Consider the following 21,205-nt stretch of genomic DNA (forward strand, 5'->3'; position numbering starts at 1 on the left):
TGGATGAGAAATCTAAAATACTTTTGTTGAATTGGTCATTTAGTTGTAAGAAAATTGCAAATCTGACCGATTAGTCAGTCGAAACACACACCAATGTTGAAATGTGCTTTATGTATCCAACTAAGCTCAATTAATTCATATAGTTGTATAATGGTTCTTCCAACTCAGTACATCTTATAGTCGAAAAAAGGGCCCGGCTGACCATGTGATGAAACCATATTGCTTTATTATATAACCACAGGGACCCAGGGGCTGGCTCCTCCATGTTTTTGCCATCCCTGGGGGGGAGGGCTGGGGTTGAAATGGAATGCATCCACTGTGTGTGTGTGTGTGTGTGTGTGTGTGTGCACTACACATAAAGCACTCATCCACCCTAGTAATACAACAGAGAAGCAAAAAAAAAAAAGGAATCGTTGATTGCAAGTTTTTGGTCTATTGGCATTTAAGGCAGGTGTGCATAGATTCATCCTTCGTATACATATGCAAGGCACCCAAATAAATCAACATTCATCACGATGCATTCAACAAAACGTCAAATAGGTAGCCAATTATAGTATCAAACCCCAATTAATACTGCAAATCTAAAGTCATTATGATGTTCTAGCACAGTTTAATAGAGTATTTGGTAAAAAGTATGAGATTATCAGCATCATCAAATCATAATCCACTCAAATTTGGTCGGCTCTCAGAGGCATCTCCCCACACTCAATATACACGTAGGTCTGCCATTATCACAGGGGGTATGGAAACAGAGCTATATGCAACAATTAGATTCACTTAAAATGAATGAGGGCATATTATAATGTATGTTCTCCCTTCTTGCCTTCATCACAAGAGGGCAATTCCACACAAAACTGTCACATCCATAACGCCAACACAATGCAATGGTATTTTAGTTAGCGTTATGGATGTGACAGATTTGCATGGAATTGCCCAAGAGTAACATTGCTTTACTGATTCAACACAAAACAGGCAACTCTGAACTTTATGTTTCATAAGTGTAACATTCAACCAACTCTCAACGTTCTCAACAGCACTCTAAAAACAGACATTTAAACATTGTCTTCTGTGATAAAACCTTAGGTACCGTCCTGCCCATTAACAGCTCACCACAATGACATTGCTGAATGGCTTTGTCTCATCAATCAAACATAAACAAGAAGATAAAACACCTTCAAGACTTTTGCCTAAATATAAATTGTGTATTCCTTACATAATCCTTCATATTGAATGAATTCCTGGTTCTTGATTGTCAGTTCTCTTCCCTGATTTGCTGTCATCGGTCTCCAGGGGCAGCCATTTGCAAGCCAGTAACAGCGGATGGCCTCGAGTAACTGCACACCGCAGAGCCAGTGATCAAACTCTACATAAAACATTGATAGCAATTAAAACACTTCCACGGGGAGCCCAACTCTCTCATGCTTCGTCCTGGACAACGGAGACTTGGAGATACAATGTGACTGAGACTTTAGTTTTTTTTCTTTAGCCAACGGGCTTCCATTTTGCAATCAGTTCTCGATCGTGATGCACGAACCATAAAGAGAGCGGCGTCCAGAAGACAGGCTAGGGCAGACAGGACAGAGGCGTCGGCTAGACCAGACTGCCAGGCCAAGAGACTACAGTAAGAGTGACCTTGTTCTTCTGCAGCTTGAGCATGGGGATGAGAGAGGAGTTGTTCATGCCCACGGTGGTGGCGCCATTAACGGCCACTATCTCATCCCCGCACCTGTGGGAGAGCAGGCAGACGGCAAACTCCATAAGCACAGCACTTCATTCAAACAGCCTGAACCCAACCCCCCAACCACACACGCACACCCATCAGTGGTGATGCTATTTATAACCCATCTCCAATAAATGGATATAACAAAAATAAACAAGCCTGGGCCTGAAAAAAAAGACTCGTATTCAGTCTTTCCAAATTTTTTGGAAAGTAAAACTAGAAACTCTTATCTTCTCTTATCTTAGTGGGTGCTTTGAGGAGGCAGGCTGACTCACTTGAGGCGCCCATCAAAGTGGGCCGGTGTTCCAGGCACTATGGTCTTGATGAAGAAGGGCTGCTGGCCGCGACTCTCCTCATAGCCCCCGACGATGCTGAAGCCCCAACTCTCACTGTTGGTCTTCATCAGGACAATGTCACGGCACCAGTGCATGTTGCTTGGGTTTAAAACATACAGTCAGTGTTGATAGGCAGGCAGCTCAACTGGAGTTATATGGCTTTGTGTGCACAATGTGTATGCAGTACACATGAAATGAACGTTTACATTTTCAGTTAGAAAAATGATAATTTCCTTCCGGTGAAGTGTACGCAACATTTAAAAACACGCATGTGACAAAAATGGCAGCAGGGCAGAATGGGTGATGCCTGATCTAGCCTGCGTAATGCCGGACCTAGGCGGTCTCACCTGGGCAGGCCCAGCCAGCGGGTCCACAGCGGTGCCCAGTTGATGTCGTCCTCGCGGAGACTGTCCCCGGCCTCCTCCTCCTCCTTGGTGGCGGCGTCTGCCTCCTCCTCGTCCTCCTCGGTGACTGTGCGGATGACGCGCAGCGCCACCGATGGCTGGGCCGTCTGCGTCTTCAGCGCTGACACCGCCTCGTTGTACGTCAGCTGGGTCAGGTCCACGCCATTGATGCTCAACAGGATATCCCCTGCGCAACGGGAACCATAGCAACCATTAGCCCCAACTCAATAGGCTACATGCAAAACCAGATCAGACAGAGTATCTGGATTTGAATATGGCGTGGCTGGAATGTCTGCTCATTTGGATTATGACACGACACAGATCACCGTAGAGGACACACACACACACACACACACACACACCTGTTTTGATGGTGCCATCGCGATGCAGGCAGCCAATGGGCTGCACACTGGTGATGTAGACGGGCAGGCGGCTGCGGCAGTCTCTCCCGCCGGCGATGGTGATGCCCAGGGAATGGCGCGGCTCTTTCTTCAGGCTCACAGTCTTCTCCTGGCATGAGAACCCGCTGGGCGGCTCCTACACCGCAACATTGGACATGGAGAATCAGTGTCCGTCTACGAGGGGCAAATGTCATGCTGTTGGGCTTTCCTTACCAGGAGAGTCACTAAGGACACAATGCACGTCATTGTATTGTTCTGGAAGTTTAAATACTTTGCTGGATATTACTTTATTAAATAAAAGTCAATCACTCAATCGTGCAGGGAGGGTAAGCCTGCCTACTCTGGAAATGAAGACGTTTGCCCGGGCACAGCAGTGTTTCCTCTGAGGCCGAAGGAGCCCAGATAAAAATATAATGGATGGAGTGACCTCCTGTGGGGATACAGCTTGTGCAAACAAACACGTCAACGTGACACATCCCTGAGCCAGCAGAACACAACACAGATCTCTGAGGGCATGTGCCAAAACTCTCAGCCACCATTACAGCGCCTCTCCCCGGCCGCACCCCACGCTGTGTGGAGGTGGGGGTGTGGAGGTAGGGATGTGGAGGTGTGGGTGTGGGGGTGGGGGCTGGATCACTCCTTCCTACCCAGCAGGAGAGCCCACCCCCCAGCAAGAGCAAAGGCTTGAGCCCAGCAGGCCAAAGCTAACTGTCACCAGCTTTGATCCTCTGCCACCTGAAACCCCCTTTCCCTCTTACAACCACCCAAACACACACACACACACACACACACACACACACACACACACACACACACCCAAAAACACACACACACACACACACACACACACACACCAGAGGATCTTGGCCGGGGAGAGCGAGAGGGGAGAGAAAGGGAAAAGCACCCCTGCCTGCACCCCAGAGGAGAGGAGAGGAGAGGAGAGGAGAGGAGAGGCTGCCAGCGCTGCATCTGCTCCCTATGCCTTTCACCTCCACGCTCCGCAGAGGAAGTGACACGCTGCCGGGGTGTGACTCCAGCGCGGTGTGAAGAGAGCTGCTCTCACAGCAGCACCAGCAGGCTGTTCTACCCTCACTCTTGCCAACGCACGCTCACTCTTCAATCTCTCACTCTCTCTCCTGCTCTTATGCACTCATTCTCTATTTATATCACGCCACTTTCTAAACTATTCTGACTTTTCCAAGAGCTCGTTTCTAGTGCATATTCTTCTATATTCTCTTTTATCACTCACTCACTCACACAGTCAGTGTCAGTCACACATCCACTTCAAAAGTGCTGAGTAGCAGCAGAGCCTTTGCTGTGACAGGAGAGGGATTAAATAAAGATCTCAGTGTGGGAACCAGATCATGAGGTTGATGAATCCAAACATGGGGGGGTTGAGTATGCCTGAGTACATTGGCTCTGGGGGAGCTGAGCACTTATTACAAAAAGCCACACAGACAGGACCACACACACACACACACCTCCAGGGGCAGAGCAGAGGGGGATGGTGGCCAGGGATAGGGACAGTCTCTCAGCCTGGAGAGGTCAGGTGGGCTTACCTTCACGTATGTGGAGCGGCGTCTGAAGAACTGCAGTTCAGGGGCCCGTCTGGCCCCCCGGAGCACCACCTCAGCTCCCTCCTCAGGCTCCGGGTGCCTCATCACCACAAAGTTCACTCGCACCTCACTAGCCTGACACACACACACACACACACACACACACACACACACACACACACACACACACACACACACACACACACACACAACACACCACGTATGGTGGTCATTTTACACAGTCATATGCTCAGCTGGTCTTGTCAACATGGCATTTAGTTTTCTGTATCTGTCTATAATGTTGCACAAAACACTACAACTTATTAACTCTACTAGAGCAACACCAGCTTGACTTGATGCCATTTACTCTCCTTCATCACCTCCTTCAGCCTGGTCAGTAAGGGTGTGATCTGAGCAGCGGTCTCAGCATGGTCAGTAAGGGTGTGCGTACCTGTATGATCTGAGCAGCGGTCTCAGCGTGGTCAGTAAGGGTGTGCGCATTGCCTGTATGATCTGAGCAGCGGTCTCAGCGTGGTCAGTAAGGGTGTGCGTACCTGTATGATCTGAGCAGCGGTCTCAGCGTGGTCAGTAAGGGTGTGCGTACCTGTATGATCTGAGCAGCGGTCTCAGCGTGGTCAGTAAGGGTGTGCGTACCTGTATGATCTGAGCAGCGGTCTCGGGGGTCCCGTGCCGCAGGTCGTGCCCATTGATGGCCAGAACCTTGTCGTTGTTGCGCAGCTTGCCGTCCTTGGCCGCGAGTCCGCCCGCGAGCAGGTCCAGGATAAAGACGCCCGACTCGTCGGACTTGCGGATGAGCTTGATGCCCAGGGGCTCGGAGCGCTCACGCTTCACCAGTGTCACCTGGGTGACCGTGCCCTGGCTGTGGTGTGGGTGGGTGGCGTTGGCGTGGTGGAGGTGGTGGTTGGAGGCCTGCGGTGATGTGTTGGTGGAGGAGGAGGAGGAGGAGGAGGGGTTGGCGGCGCTGGCGGAGGAGGAAGAGTGCTGCTCGGGCCGAGGCTTGAAGCCTTTCTCCTGCATGACGGTGATGCGCAGCAGAGCGCACGGACGCCGCAGCACACCGATGGCCCGGTTATGGCAGACGGACGCCAGGCTCACATCGTTCACCTGCGAAACAGAGGCAGGGAGCAGGCAGGGTGATAAATACAGGGCCTGACCGTTACTTTGACAATTCATGGTGATATTCTCCAAGTTGTTAACTAAGGGAAATGGAGAGAAATATCCAGTCTTGGTGTCTGCCCAAGGCTGTAACAAGTATATAATGTGTATCTAACATTCAGTAAATTGAGCTAGGGGAGTGACTATAGCTGGCTGTTTACCTCATATCTTTACCTTGACAATCAGTGTATCTAGAAGATGGACTTTTAAAGCAACACCAAAGAGTTTCCTGTGCCTTAAAAGATGCCCAGGGGCTCGAGCCATGCCACCAGTGTCACCTGGGTGACCGCAAGGCCCTGGCTGTGGTGTGGGTGGACTATAGCTGGCTGGGTGGAGGTGGTTTCATAGGCTTTACCTTGACAATCAGTGTATGGAGGAGGAGGAGGAGCAACACCAAAGAGTGGCGCCTGAGGAGGAAGAATGTTTCCGGGCCGAGGTTTCAGCCTTTCTCCTGCATGACGGGGTGAACGCACGATTCTGCAGAAAGCACACCGATGGCCCTTTATGGCAGATAACCACGCCAGGCTCACACTCACTCCATGTAAACAGAGGCAGGGATAAGGGTGTGCGTGCCTGTATGATCTGAGCAGCGGTCTCAGCGTGGTCAGTAAGGGTGTGATCTGAGCAGCGGTCTCAGCGTGGTCAGTAAGGGTGTGCGTACCTGTATGATCTGAGCAGCGGTCTCAGCGTGGTCAGTAAGGGTGTGATCTGAGCAGCGGTCTCAGCGTGGTCAGTAAGGGTGGGAGGTGGTGGTTGGAGGCCCGCGGTGATGTGGGGTTGGTGGAGGAGGAGGAGGAGGAGGAGGGGCGGCGGCGCTTGCGGAGGAGGAAGAGTGCTGCTCGGGCCGGGCTTGGAATGTTTCCAAAATAGTTTCAGTGATTCATCCACTTGTAACAGGGTGAGCGACACTTCTGCACTCTCACTTATTGGCGAACCACGCCAGGCTCACATCGTTCACCTGCGAAACAGAGGCAGGGAGCGGGCAGGGTGATAAATACAGGGCTCCGGACCTAGTACTTTGACAATTCATGGTGATATTCTCCAAGTTGTTAACTATGGAAATGGAGAGAAATATCCAGTCTTGGTGTCTGCCCAAGGCTGTAACAAGTATATAATGTGTATCTAACATTCAGTAAATTGAGCTTAGGGACTATAGCTGGCTGTTTACCACCATATCTTTACCTTGACAATCAGTGTATTTAGAGAGACTTTTAAGTTTCAGTGATTCATCCACTTGTAACAGGGTGGCTATATGACACTTATTGGCTATAACCACACTATGCATGTTTGCCAGATCAGGTAGGGGATCTGTAGTCCGATGGAATGAGACATAGTCTACCTTGTCTGTAGACATCGTTATTTCCAAAGCCGGGGCTGGATAAACAGATAGCGTGCGTGCGACAGAGGAAAAGTGCTTTGGTGTTGCTTTAAGGAGATATGCAGAGGCTGTGCTTGTTGCAGTGATTATCTTAAAAAACAGCTAACATCCAGCAAGATCACTGACTATGGCTTTAACACCGAGACAGACATATGTCTCGAACATCATGCATTATGGGAAGGGGAGCGGCCACACCATCCATTAGACAACCATTTCCACTAAGCTCAGCTGCTGGCCATTCTTCACACGTGTAAATTGGTGCCGGTTCTGCATGCCTGAGGGGATTATTTATTCTGAGGTCGCCAACTTGAGCACAGTTCAGAAGGGCTGCATTCAATGTGTAACTCCAGTGTAATCTCAGTCGGGGCATTTCAGTCTTGAAAAATGCCACGTCTCTCAAGAGCACAGTAAGTGTGACCTCGGCTCTCGCTGCGGTCAAGAGGATGTCGAAAGGAGGAGAGAACATTTGGGAGGTGAATGAGGGTAACCTCTATCTCTGGCTCTCGCGTCCTCTCCCTCCTTCTCCAAGGACTGGGTATTTAAAGAATGTCTCAGAATAATTTAGCTGGTGAGCCTACACCAGCAGCACAGTGTCGCTCTGACTCGGTGAAACGGCGCAGGCTCGAAAAAAAAAAAATCAATGGCATCGACCAGGACCGAGAGGGGAAAAGAGAGATACCGTTTCAAGGAATGAGAAATCAGATCTTCTCGCTACTTCGGCGATCTCTTTACGGACAAACTGGCCCCTCACAAAAGCCAAACGTTGTTCAGATAAAGCCGCCACAAAGCACCCCATTGGGCAAGACAGCCTCTCGTTGAGATTTCTGTGCGTTTGTGATTGGTCAGAAGAGGGACAGAGCTTAGAGGAATGATGGGCCTGGGATTTTTGAGATGAATGTTGAGGCCACTCTGTGGCTTGGGTTTAGTGTGGCAGTGCATTCCAGGACTGCTGGGGGGAGAAATCCTAGGAGAGCTCGGGACTGTGGGAAGACAAGAGGCAAGCGGAGAAAAGTGGGACAGCGTGTCATCAGAGGCGGAGGTTAACCCACTGTCCTCTATTCCGTGTGGGTTCAGGCATCACTTAGCTCAGCTTTCACGTAAACAACACACTCATTAATAAGGCCGCGCACTGAGAAACTACAATGACTAACTTGACAGACTCTTAAGGGTCATGGGTTTTTAAGAGCCTTCTGAAAAGCTGGAGCTGCCCGTGTGTCTCCAGCCTGGGAGAGAGAGAGAGAGGGCCAGGCAAGGCCGACATTGAAAATGAGATCCAGGAGATGATAAAACTCGATGAGAGAGCGCCCAGAATAAGGGCTCCATTGTGGAATTAATCCTGGAGAGAGACCAGCAGAGCTGACATTTTAACTCACTTCACCTGTTCATGAGAAACTCACTTCACTGCTCAGGAGACAGGATATTACAGGGCTAATGTTTCACGTACGGTTTCAACTCAGCTCGGAGAAAGGGTCTTTGAGTCAAAAGTAGGACATAGGGGTCAACATGCACAACACGCAGTCTGTGTCCTTTGACCAGGTGAGCCTTGCCAACGAAACGAACGACTCATCCCAAAACAACAGCGATGTAATGGCTGTCAGGGAGCCAGTGGAAAACATTTCTCAAGCTTCCCTTATCGTCGCCGTGAGACCCGTCCATCCTGTCTGTTGACACGACGCCCAGAGGACCAAGCTCACCGCTTTGTTATGTGACAACCGATCCTCTCCCAGCCTCACACTACACTCAGCAGGCTAGGAGAAACCATACACAACCTTTGGGCTGCTCCAGACGGAAGCTTTTTTTCCGCCCTAAGCATATCCATGTGGATGGAAACTAGTGAAAAGGGACGGAGCTCTTCGAGTGCTGAAAATGTGTCCAAACACTGGGGAGTTTTCACCACACAAACAAGCACACACATGCACACACACACACACACACACACACACACAAACACACATGCATACACACACACACACACACACACACACACACACACACACACACACACGCATGCATGCATGTACACACACACACACACACACGCACACACACACACGCATGCATGCATGTACACACACACACACACACGCACTTCAAGAGAGAGTGGTCAGCATGGTTGGAATGCAAATGTAAACACCGCCCTGCTCAGGAGTATACACTCACAACACTGAGCAGAAACCAGGAGCAGGTCACATTCCGGATCACTCCAGTCACTCAGAGGGCGTAAGATAAACACAACACACTATAGCCTTGTACTTAGCACATCTAGATCAAATGTTTTTTTTAAGTTATGATTGGCAGTGAAACGTACTATAACAATCTTAACAATCAATAACTAGCATGAGATATTCTAGCGCAAACCCACTTGATTTACCAACTAGTTACAGTGAGCAAAAAAGCCAACCCAACTGATTGGCTTGATAAGAGGAAATGTTCTAGGTGGACTGGGCATGCACTTTTCCATGGGGAACGCACCCCGTTACCATGGTTTTGTTCTGTTTTCACCTCCACCTGTACCTCCTGAATGGATTCTCACCTCAAGAACGTGGTCTCCAGGAGACAGCTTGCCACTGCGTGCCGCAACAGAATCGCGCACAATCTCCTGGATGACAATGTTGCCCAGAGGGGTGTCCTTCCCGCCCACTATCCGCAAGCCCAACTCCTCCTCCGGGTCATCCCGGAACAGCTCCACCACGTTGGCCTCGGCCACCAGGCTTGACCTCAGGTGAGTTTCTACAAAAGAGTTGCACAGTGATTAGCCACTATTGAACAATCACTTTTCACAATGTCACTAAATCAACATGAATGGAGTCGGGGCACTGTGGGCACTGTGGGCAGTGTGGCGCAATAGGCGAGTGCCCACGGGGACCCAGGTCCCAATCTGGCCTGCGGTCCTTTCCCCGATCCCACCCCATCTCTCTCTCTCCCACTCACTTAAGTCATTCTTCACTGTCCTATCCAAATAAAGGCAAAAAGCCCCAAAAATGCAAAAATCTCTACTACAGTTGACAAATTTAATTTTGAATCAGTCAGATAAAATCAGTAGCATAAATAAAGTGCTGTAGTCTCTAAACAGTCCTCACAGATTTGGACCATCCAGGTTCCCTTACCTCCTATGGTGAGTCATATCCGCCTTAAGTCTCATAATCCCCCTCAGAGGCTCATAAATGCTCAATGGCGTCATGCAGGTATTCTACTTGTTTCATCTTATTAAGCATCCATCTCTACATATAAATTAAAAGGGGTTGAACTTGTGTCTTGGAAATTACCACTACAAGCCCACACCTGATTTAATGTGAGCGCAGGCTATGATTCATCGTGCAACATTATCCTCTCCAGGTGCTCCTGACTTTCCTCTTAAGTTTATCTCTCATGCATGATGTCAAAGACAAAACCCCTTTGTTGCCAGGTTACAGCGTGTGATAAACACGCCTTGAGGCGTCACTGGGCCATGACAGGCACAGGCTACAGTAGGCGCTTTGCGTTTGGACACGCTCCCCGTGAGCCACTCAGACAGTGACTGGTTGATGAGTGCCACTTTCCATTCCTCAGTCTGACACGCAGTGGAGAGAAGGCAGGCGTCTGTACCAGCCCCCCTCCTCCTCCTCCTCCTCCTCCTCCCACTCCCTGGCACAGACACATCAAAGGCCTCGGCTGTTTGGTTTCTGACAGTAGGTCAACACAGCTGGGTCTCCATTTCCTCCTCACTGCCTGCTTTTGTCGACTTTTCACGCGTCCACCGCCCCCTTCCACCCCACCTCCCCTTCCTTCCAATATGGCGTTGTGTCTTTTCTTTCCTCACCGAGAGGTTATCTTTGACACCGCCCTTGTGTGTAATGATTTCAATCTATCTGATACTGTGGAGGCGACAAATAAAAGTCTTTCTGATCGTGCAGTAGGCGCCTTGCGGTGTGTTTATGTCTCACCCAAGCAAAACTGATTTAGCGATATGTTCGGTTCTGCCCAGGCTCATGAACTAGCCTGCCGGCTTTGACTGGCTGTTTTGAGAGGTGCAGGCAGAGAGCTCTTACCCTCCTCTCCCTCCTCGAAGGCAGGGTTGACCAGGCCGGGCTCTGCTGGGCCCCGGGGGGACGCACGGGAGAGGGTGGGGGTGGATTTACCGTCCTCCGCCTCCGCTTTGCTGGCCTTAATTTCATTCCAGGGAGGCCTCTTCCTCCTCTCTGCCTCCTCACGCAAGCGTCTGAAAGCAGAGCATCTGAAAGAGAGACCAAAAGAAAACAGAAATAGATTAGAGAATGAACATATGAGAGAGAGAGAGAGAGAGAGAGAGAGAGAGAGAGAGAGAGAGAGAGAGAGAGAGAGAGAGAGAGAGAGAGAGAGAGAGAGAGAGAGAGAGAGAGAGAGAGAGAGAAAGAAAGAAAGAAAGAAAGAAAGAAAGAAAGAGAGAGAGAGAGAGAGAGAGAGACCCTCATTTGTGGGTAGTCTGCCTATCCCAGTAAGACATCCTTCACAACATGGCAGCAACAGCAACTAAAAATATCTCCCACACACAACTGCTGACTAGCGCTTTGTTGTTCTAGGGAGGTGAACAGAGGAGGTAGTGGGAGTTGTTGGTCCGATCCGTGTTCATTTATTTGTGTAATTAGAGTTAGTGGCGAGGAACATGCTTACACACAGTTGGGTTTGGACCCGTGCCAGGCAGCAGAATTGATGTGGACAGAAAGCCGAGAAAAAATGGCGAGAGACAGAGGGAGGGAAGGGAGGATAGAGAGAGGAGGCTAGGAAGAGATGTGTAGACACAAACAGAATGAGAGAGATAGACAGAGAGAGAGAGGGAAAGGGATGAGGCGAGGGAGGCTATGCAGATGTGCAGGCTCTTTTTACTGCATTGCAGGAAGAGGAAGAGGGGAACAGGTCAAGCTAGAGCCGAGCTCAGGTCAAAAATGAGGCACTAGCAGTGCTATTAGCACTAGCTCTCCCTCTCTGTCTCTGTTTCCCTCTCGGTCTCTGCCTCTCTGTTTCCCTCTCCGTTTCCCTCTCCGTCTCTCTCTCCCTCCCTCCCTCCCTCCCTCTCTCTCTCTCTCTCTCTCTCCCTCCTATCTCACTTTCGCTCCCCCTCCCTCTACCTCTCCACCTCTCGCCCCCTCTCTCTGCCTCTCGATCTTTCCACAGCCGGGCTCTGCGTCTGAACTTTGCCTCCTCTCTCTGTTTACACTGGTTCATGTGAAATGAGCACACCTCAACCTTTCGGCCCCAGAGCCCACGGCCGGCGCGCTGGAAGCGGAGAGAGTGGCGCAGATGTTGAAGCAGCAGAGGCAGATAGAAGGCAGCTCAGGCAGCGAGAGACTGTGCAGTGCTAGCCAAGCCTGCCCGCCCGTCCTGCCGTCCCGGGTGGGTTCAAGTACAGTGTGAAGTGATAGAGTGTGTGTGGGGACTCCAGGGGAGGCATGTTGACGTTTTGGGTGTTCTCACTGGAATTTTGGCAGCGCCGTGGAGGGGTGTTGTCAACCCCCAGAGTCACCCACGCAACCACCCACCACACACACTCAATATTACTAGAAGAGGAGACGGCAAGACTGGCCAAAACTCAAAAGGAGTCCATTCATCATTTCACGCTCACTGTTCTCTCTGGCAGGAAGGCAAAACATAGGCTGCGCTATCGAACCCTTATTCCACCCCCATAAAGCTACGAGCCTCTGCAAAATGTGCTGCCGCGGCCCATCAGAATCACTCTGGAGCTTTCCCCTCAGATCTCTGCTCCTCTGCCCCAGCTCCCCCTCTCTCCCTGCCTATCTTCCTCCCAGTTTCCTGCGTCATGCAATTAAGCATTTCCCCCTCCGTCTGCACTCCACAGAGTGTTATCCTAACTGTCTGGGAGAGTGCTGCTGGGTGGCCAGCATGTGTCCTCGCCATGTTCTGAAGTGTCTAGGAATCCTTGGCTACATTTGCTTGTGCATTATTTCATGTATGGTGATTCAAGTGCTTTATATTCATATGTTTGACCCAGACCCTTATGCAGTCACCTTCTATGTCCCGGCGACCCCCCCTCTCCCTTCCTTGCACACGCTCACGTCATCTCCCGACTCTCCTTCCATCTCCTCCCCTCCCCCTGCTCCCGCTCCAGTAACTGCTAGTGGGTGGCTTCCTACATACCATCCCATACTCTTAAGGTGTTGATACACCAGCTATGTTTTGAGCGATGTTGCTAGGCAGTGTTCCTGAGTATTGTTGTTCTGGCACACTGCCACTGATATTGGGAAACAATGTTTTTTAAATCAGTAGGCCCACTCTAGTCTCCATATAGTGTTATGGCAGCTGGACGCTGCTGACTGTAGGGAGGTACAGGGTGTCCTTCTAAAGAGTGGGTGGTAACATTCCGTCCCTTCCCCCCTGCCGCTACCCATTTCCCCGTGTGGTTGCAGGTGGTGGTGGGCACTGACCTGTGGTGCAGGTGAGGCTGGAGCTCGCAGCGTTGCATGCTGCCCTGGCACTCGGTGTTGAAGGGGCACAGCACGGTCAGCTTGTCCAGCAGGTTGCGCACCAGCAGGCTGGAGGGCCGGCATTGGGCGAGCTGCAGCCGCTGGCGGTCCACGGGGCAGAAGTCCTGCTCACGCAGGAAGCTGCTCAGGCACTGGTAGCAGTAGGTGTGCCCGCACGGCGTGTCCATGGGCCGCAGGAGCGGCTGCAGGCAAATGTGGCACACCAGCTCATCGTCCACGTCGTCCTGGTACTCGTACAGGTGCCCGTCGGGGCCCTCGTGTGCCTGCCCGCACTCCTTGCACACGCGTGCCCACGTCAGGGCCACAGCGCCCCCGGACGCCACCGCCACGGCGCTCGCTGCTGCTGGCACCCTGGCCTCAGTCATGGCTGAATCTCCAATCCCCACGACCTCCGCTTCCTCGTTTCAACCCCCCCCCAGGGAGCAGCCCTCAGCGCCAGGCCCTAACGCTTGCCTTCCTTAAAAACAGCCTGGCTCATCTACTTCCTCAGACACATGGCACAGAGAATAAAAAAGAAACCGGGAGAAGCGCTTCAAGCAGACGCGTCTGTGCGGGAGCTCCACGGCCGTCCTCCTCTTCTCTCCATCCTGGGGTTCTGTGGTGGAAAGAGAAGGGGGGGGGGGTGGAAAGTGAACAAAGAAATCTGAGGCAGGACGTAGACTTTTCTTTTTTGGCCCCCCTACCCCCTCCTCTCTTTTTGGCTCGACAGGAAATGACACAGTTCCATGAAAACGGCAACAATATGGAGCAGGCTGCAGCTGTATCCTTTCCCCTGAGCTCTGCTTTGCGCAGCCAGAGGAATCTGGAATGTCTGCGGCTGAAATGTCACCGCGGGCCGGCTTCATTAAAAAGGTTAAGCTCCATGAAATGATTGGAGAGCAACAAAGTCCAGCCTAGACTAATGGGCAAGAACAGAGACCTGGGACTGACAAAGTGAGAGGAAAAAAAAAAAGAAAAAACAGAACAAAAGACAGAAAGAACAAAAGAAAGTGAGAGAAAGAGAGAGAAGAGGGAAAGAAAAGCAAGAGTGAGAGAAAGTGAGCGCGAGAGAGAGAGAGAGAGTTGTGAGTGAATTAGGCAGAAATGAAAGCCTTCGTCACTAATGACCCCCTCGCGCCCCATCAGCAGTGGGGCTGCTTCCCCTGTGACATTCCTAATCTGCTCTAATTCCCTCCACTCTGGGATAGCCTGGCTTTGGCCCAGCTCTGCCCTGTGCTCCACTGCCACATTCATATGGCCACCAGCATGCTAAAGAAGCCACCTAGTTACACTTCAACACACTACACTCGCATGGAGGTGAACTATGCACCTATACCAATTTCCATAAACCTAGCCATTTCCATCACCAAACAGAGTTATTGTACGAGGCAGATGAGTGAAACACAGGAGCATCTGACTAAGCTCTACGTCAGCTTCAAGCACATTCCCGTATCACGCCGCCTCGACACAAGTCAGAATGCCAAACACCCGAGCCCTCGTAAATAAAAAGCAGCGGAGTAAACAAACAGGCAGCCAGCCCAGAGCCCAGCCCAGCCTGTCCCCGTCTCGTCCAGCCCAGAGCCCAGCCCGTCCCTGTGTCGTCCAGCCCCAATCCCAGCTGTGTGCAGATCTCATTCAGAATGTACCTTCCTCTCGCCGCCAGCCCTGGATGCTGCTGCTCTCAGCGTTGTCCCTCTCCCACCGGCCACCACATCCAAACACGAAACTCAAACCCAGCGGCTGCGCTGGCTGCCTGCAGCCCCACTGAAACCGGACTCCTTCCTCATCTCTGCCACCGAGCGAGTGTGCAGGGGAGTATGGGACTGCTTGCGCGCGCGTGTGTGTGTGTATGTGCGTGCGTGTGTGTGTGGGGGTGGGGGTGGGCTGTTGGTTTTGTGTGTGTGTGCGTGCGTGCGTGCGCAAATGGCCAGGCAGCCAGCAAGAGAGCCGTGTGACTGAGCAAAAAGCTTAGCCTGGAGTGAAGAGGCACTCCGTCTGCTCGAGCCGACTACAGCAGGAAAGGGAGGGTGAAGGAGAGAGAGCAAGTGTGTGTGTGCGTGTGGGACCTAGTATGTGCGTGCGTGTGTGTGTGTTTATGTGTATTCATGCATGTTGGGGGGTGGTGCAGACTGCTGATGTCGCACTAGCGTTGACAGAGCATTTTCTAAAGGCCAGCCCTAGCCACTGACCAATAACACTGCTCCAGCCTTGTAGATGCTTGCACAGTGTCTAAGGTCACACAGGACAGCAACCCCCCCCCCCACAACCCCTCCACTCTAATTAAGGAAACAGATGAGAAATATCAGTGTTGGAGCAGGCACTGGCAATCCAAGACAATGAAAACAGATCCTAAGTCTCTCCTAAATAAAAGAATACCTCCCTGCAGACCTAGTCAGACCTCAACTCATATGGGGGGAAAAACTGACTCCAGCTGGAAATTAAATTGCAAATCATAAACAAACTACTTCAAAGTGCTCCACGAAGCAAGTTGAAACTCTCTTCGCTGTGCCAGAAATATTTCTTTATCTCAGATCTCGGCTTGAAAAACGACTGTTTTTTGTGTGTGTCGGCTTTAGCTATTCTTAGAGCACGGCTCACAAAGATGAAAAAGCACGAGAGAGAGAGGGGGGGAGAAAGACACCTGAAACATAAGAAAAAGAAGGGGTGAGCGGAGGGAGAGGACAAATGGTCCAGCAGAAGTCTCTGGCGTGCTGCTTCTGCGCTGCTCAGGAAGCAGTGGGACAGTGACCCTGGCCACGGGTGATGGATGGGGGGGGGGGGTCGCTCTGGCAGCCTCTCGGTATGGGCGGAGAGTCGCTCCAGAGTCCAGGGCTGCTGGAAGCTATGTGTCAACGTCTGCTTCTCCCATACTAATGTGCTGTGCTTTACGACGGCGAAGCTGCCCCCCTCAAGGGTGCTGGGCCGGCGGGGGCTGACTGCTCAAGGCTACGTGTCTGTATTTTCAACCAACCCCACGGCCCCTCATCTGCTCCACTCATACTGTGCTGACTGCAACATGAACCAGTGTGTGTGTGTGTGTGTGTGTGTGTGTGTGTGTGTGTGTGCTTTGTGATGGGTCTCAATTGGAATATAGACATGATGCAGAACAATCAAATGTAAATATCTGATTTCAAGCCTGGCGCCACATGAATCAGTGAAATAAAAAAAAAACTGTCACAGAAAAAGGCTTAAGAAATGAAAAAGTGCCAGTTAATACAAGTCTGTCCATGATCTATGGCAAAACACAGATGCCTAGATAATATGCGCTGTCTAGGCAGGCACAGTGTGAATCATTATTTTAGACACACCCAAACAGAACAACAGTGAGTAACATTAGACAGTGTGCTCCATATTAGAGGGCTAAACCAGGATTGATAATAGATCGCAAACAAGAGCCACCTCACTGCCCTTTACAACTGCCCAGAAGCGAAAAGAAGATCTGAGTAAACTCTCCCCGCACATCTTCCATTACCACACACATACTCACACATGTGTGTGGACACACACCCTCCCCTCAAGCTGCGAGGCTAGCACACATACTCTACCCTCGCTGGAGGCTCGCACGTGGCCCTTCGGGTATCCGTTGGAAAAGCATACCAGAAAGTCCCTAAGTCCCCCCCTATCACCAGTGCATTTTGATCTACAGCAGCGATAGGACAGCCCATTCTGCCATATAGCATAATGTACCATTTCAACCATGAAGTTCCATCATGGAACAATGGCTTTGATGTTGACTTGGGGGACAAAAGAAAGCCAATGTAGGACTGCCCTAAAAACAAATAGAATATGGAGACAGTTAAAAATAGTCAGAGAATGTAAAAGTAAATCTGGCCCTTTGGCCTGTATCTTCTTTGCTTTTAAATAATTGTTTATTTTTCAAATGTTCTTCTGTGACATTGGCCACAGTAACCAACATCAACCACACCACCATGGCAAAGACAGTCCAAATTTGTGAGGTTAAATATTTACTAAAATCATTATGTAAGAACAGAAAGTCACCACCGCCCCAGGCTTAGGTCATATGGTAAGACAAAGATTCAACTGTAGCCTACCCACATGTAGCCTACTGAGAGTTGCTTATAAATAGAAACTAACACTCAATCATGCTGATTTGATTCAGAAAAACCTAACGTTTCCAGTTATAGTGTATTCCTGACGACACCTCTTCTCAGGTGACGTCTTGGGTACTCGGATGAAGCGCCATAAATTATTAAAGTAGCCAGCCCAGCTGACAGTTTGTGACAAGGTTAACAACAGAGAAAATGTTAGCGTTGCTTCAACACCATTACAGCCCACCATAAAGAGAACAGTTGGATTTTCTATCTGATAAATGTGTTGACTATTTTCAGTTGTAGCTTCTGACTCTCGGCTAATAACCAGTAACGTTAAATTTACTCTAAAATTGCCGCCTCGGTCTGAAGAGGATATTGCCACAGGCAACGAAAGCGTAGAATGTAAAATATAGGATAGGCTATTCACTCGATGTATGAAAGGAACTAATATTCCTGTCTAGGTTATAGCGATTAATCCAATAGCCAATACATTTGAAAATACCATGGTGCGCTACGCGCTACACTGTGTAGCCTACCGAAACCCGTCTTACCTGTAAAGGATTTTTCCGGAAGTGGTCTAATAAAACAAAGAGCTATCGTCTCGCTGGTAAATGTTGATTCCAACAACTTTCTTCTAGCCTTAAACACGAATAAAAGAATTCGCATTAAACTCGACTTGTTAGATGTTGGAATGACCTCTTCCTACAACCCCAGGTGTTGTTGATGGGGGTTGACGTCGCAAATATTCCCAGTTTCGAACAACACATAAGTAGCTGGGATCTGGCGCTGTTTTTTCTTTTCTTTTACAGGAAGTCCATGCAGGTAGGCTAGTATTTAAATTGGCAGGTCACCACTTCAGTCAACGTGAGTAGCTACCTATAATGTGATCATCATCATACTGTTGCAGTGGGCTTGTTAAGAAACTAAGAATTTAATTATAGATAGATAGATAGATAGATAAAATAACTTTATTGATCCCCAAAGGGGAAACTAGTTAGGCCAAGGGATACAAATTATTTTTAATTTTCCTTGAATTTGTGAGAAACAAAAATGAACTGACAGCTGACAAAAGGACATTTGGTTTATCAAGTTCAAGTGTTTTTTGTTTTGGATTTATGCTTTAAATAGATTTATTATCCTAGTGATTGAATCCACATCAATCAACTAGCCTACACATTTCATGATACTTAACATTCTGTTAAGAGTTTTCATTGGACTGTATACAATTTAATAAAATAAACATTTCACACCTCACAAACATTTATTTCAGTTGAAATGAAACCTTTCCACTCCGTTCTTTGCTTTTTGTGTCTTGACTTGGCAGGGAGCGTAAAAGAGATCCCTGAATGATGCCCAATAAAGTAATAATTCTTTGTTTGGGTGACTGTGAGTTAAAAGGCCTTTGACACTTTGACTGTGTTGGTCTCCTACCCCCCGCAGGATGCAAAGGCAATTCTGTCCTGTAATAAAACTGCTCTTCCTAGGCTTGTTCCCACTGTGATTTACACGCCTCTGACTTCAGCAGAGACAGTGACATTAGCTGATCAGACATCAGAGCACAGTTCAATATATTGTAATCGGTTTTGCCATGTTTATGAAATGTTTTGTTATTGGCATCATAAACTTAGCGTATTATGTCATGGCTTATCTCACAAGCATGTTGACATAATGAGATGTCTGTCTGTCATTATTTAGCATGCATTTGGAGTGATGACTTCAAGAGAATTAAGATTTGTAGTAGCCCATTAAAATGAGACTTTGTCATACATATGGTTATGACATCTACAAGATCACAAGCACAGTTCTCTGCTCATATGCCATGGTAAGCTAACAAGACTGATAACAAACAACACATCGACACAAAAACTTAGATGCCATAAATAGGCAGTGACAATTTGTTAGTTTTGTTAATCTTGTTAAGAAAATACTCCAATACTTCAGTACTCCACATATGCCCTTGCATTCAAATGAAGTGAAACATAATCGTGCACTTCTTCAGCCATTCACTGAACTGTTACACGTGAGTTAGAGTGACATCCTGTGGTCTGTTTGTGCATAGGTGGGGAGAATATGAAATCTTTAAAATGCATTATTGCTGATTGCCTACTAATCTCTATAATAATTATTGTGAGCTCAAAAGTATTATACACAGATAGAATCATTCCCATTTGTGAGTACATTCGAAATAAAGCCGTTGAGTGCTGAGTCTTTGAATCCGACATACTGTATTCACATTGAGGTATTTTGTGAACAGTTCTCCGAAGTGGACTCTGGTCATCCGATGGATGACGAGAACCACAGGTTATACACAGGTGCTAGCTGAATAAAGACTATATGACAGAGAGGCAAGACAAACACAGAGGCCTAACAATACAGCACATCCTGCCTCTCACCCTCAATGAAAGCGCAGGCCGCTCTGTTAGTGCTGGGTACCCAAGAGGAGGCTGTTTGTCTTTCCTGAGATTGGTAAACATCCTCAACACAAACAAATCTCCACACGCTTCTAAGGAGAAGAGAGACTCACCCTAACAGGGCAGCTGCACTCTCACTCCACACACTCTTTGATGTCTGTAGGAGAGCACTGATAATGAAGCGCCTCAACGTCTTAATCCTTTTAATTGGCCCTTTGGAGAAATTCACTCTTATCTTGCTCACTAAATGGGGGTATTTAGGGACAAAAACTCTGAAGCCTCCCCCTCCCCTCAACAAAAGAGATTTTTCAGTATTTTTGAAAAGAATTGCTGCTTTTCTTTTTTATGTCTTGACTGAGACACTTAAATTGGTGTATGGTGCATACATTCATATACAAAACATGCTTGGATGCACAGACACTTACACACGCACACAAAAGTGAATGACCCATGTCAGCTTATGTCACTTCCAGGCAATAAGCTGTTGTCACTCTGGACACTCAAATTCACAAGCAGCATGCATGCATCCATGTATGTGTGGATGCACACACGCACGCATGCACACACACACACACACACACACACACGCACACACAAACACACATGCACATACAAACATGGACACACACAAACATATTGGCAGACCTGGATGCAGGTGCAGTGAATATGGCGCTGATACTGCTGTGCTGTTGCCAGGAGGGCCAGAGAGCACATTAACTCCACAGGCAGCCCACCCCCACCACCAACACACACACACACACACTCACACACACACACACACACACACACACAATTCACTCCAAGCAGACTTCCCTCCTCCTCCAGTCCTCTCCTCCTCCCTCCCCCAGGCCAGACAACTAGGCATCTGTTTCAGCCTGCACCCCCAACCCCTGGGTCTGTCTGGCCTCCACATGCAGCTCCTAAATCAGAGCCTGGGGAGAACACAGACAGACCTCCCCTTCTTACAGTCACACACACACACACACACACACACACACACACACACACAGCATCCTCCCCCCTGTCCTAAACACATACTATACACACTTTACACTCACATGCCACCCCCCTGAAGGCCACAGTGTGACATCTGAGTGTCGCTTTAACAGGGTTTCTGTATTGAGTCAACACCCTCTTTTAAAGTCAGCTAATACAAGGGTTTCATTACACAGTGTTAGTTCAGGGATGCTCAAAGCTTTATGTATTGCATTTTCAAATTGTGCAATTAGCTTCTGAAAGTCTACGTTGACCACAACACCACTAAAAATGCTGCCCTAAAAATGACCTGCCACTAAAAATGACCTGTTAAGTGGATTCCATCAGCTGGCTGCTTAG

The 21,205-nt window shown here is 49.1% G+C and overlaps 1 protein-coding gene across 2 annotated transcripts; it reads right to left on the reverse strand.

Annotated features, from left to right (window-relative positions):
• Positions 1-413: 413 nt before the first annotated feature.
• On the reverse strand, positions 414-18,279 carry lnx2b (ligand of numb-protein X 2b). 2 transcript variants are annotated; one of them, XM_048231939.1, is made up of 10 exons: positions 18,011-18,279; positions 13,369-14,023; positions 10,999-11,183; positions 9,504-9,700; positions 5,071-5,541; positions 4,420-4,551; positions 2,822-2,996; positions 2,403-2,646; positions 1,996-2,154; positions 414-1,726 (listed from the first exon to the last, which is right to left on the reverse strand). In XM_048231939.1, the coding sequence occupies exons 2-10, from the start codon at positions 13,791-13,793 to the stop codon at positions 1,591-1,593; spliced, it is 2,124 nt and encodes a 707-aa protein (XP_048087896.1). In that variant the 5' UTR covers positions 13,794-14,023; positions 18,011-18,279; the 3' UTR covers positions 414-1,590. The 2 variants fall into 2 exon arrangements, with proteins under 2 accessions (XP_048087896.1, XP_048087897.1); XM_048231940.1 differs by lacking the exon at positions 18,011-18,279 and adding an exon at positions 15,054-15,397.
• Positions 18,280-21,205: the final 2,926 nt, after the last annotated feature.

Source organism: Alosa alosa, chromosome 21 (genome assembly GCF_017589495.1).
Source record: "Alosa alosa isolate M-15738 ecotype Scorff River chromosome 21, AALO_Geno_1.1, whole genome shotgun sequence".
NCBI lineage: Eukaryota > Metazoa > Chordata > Actinopteri > Clupeiformes > Clupeidae > Alosa > Alosa alosa.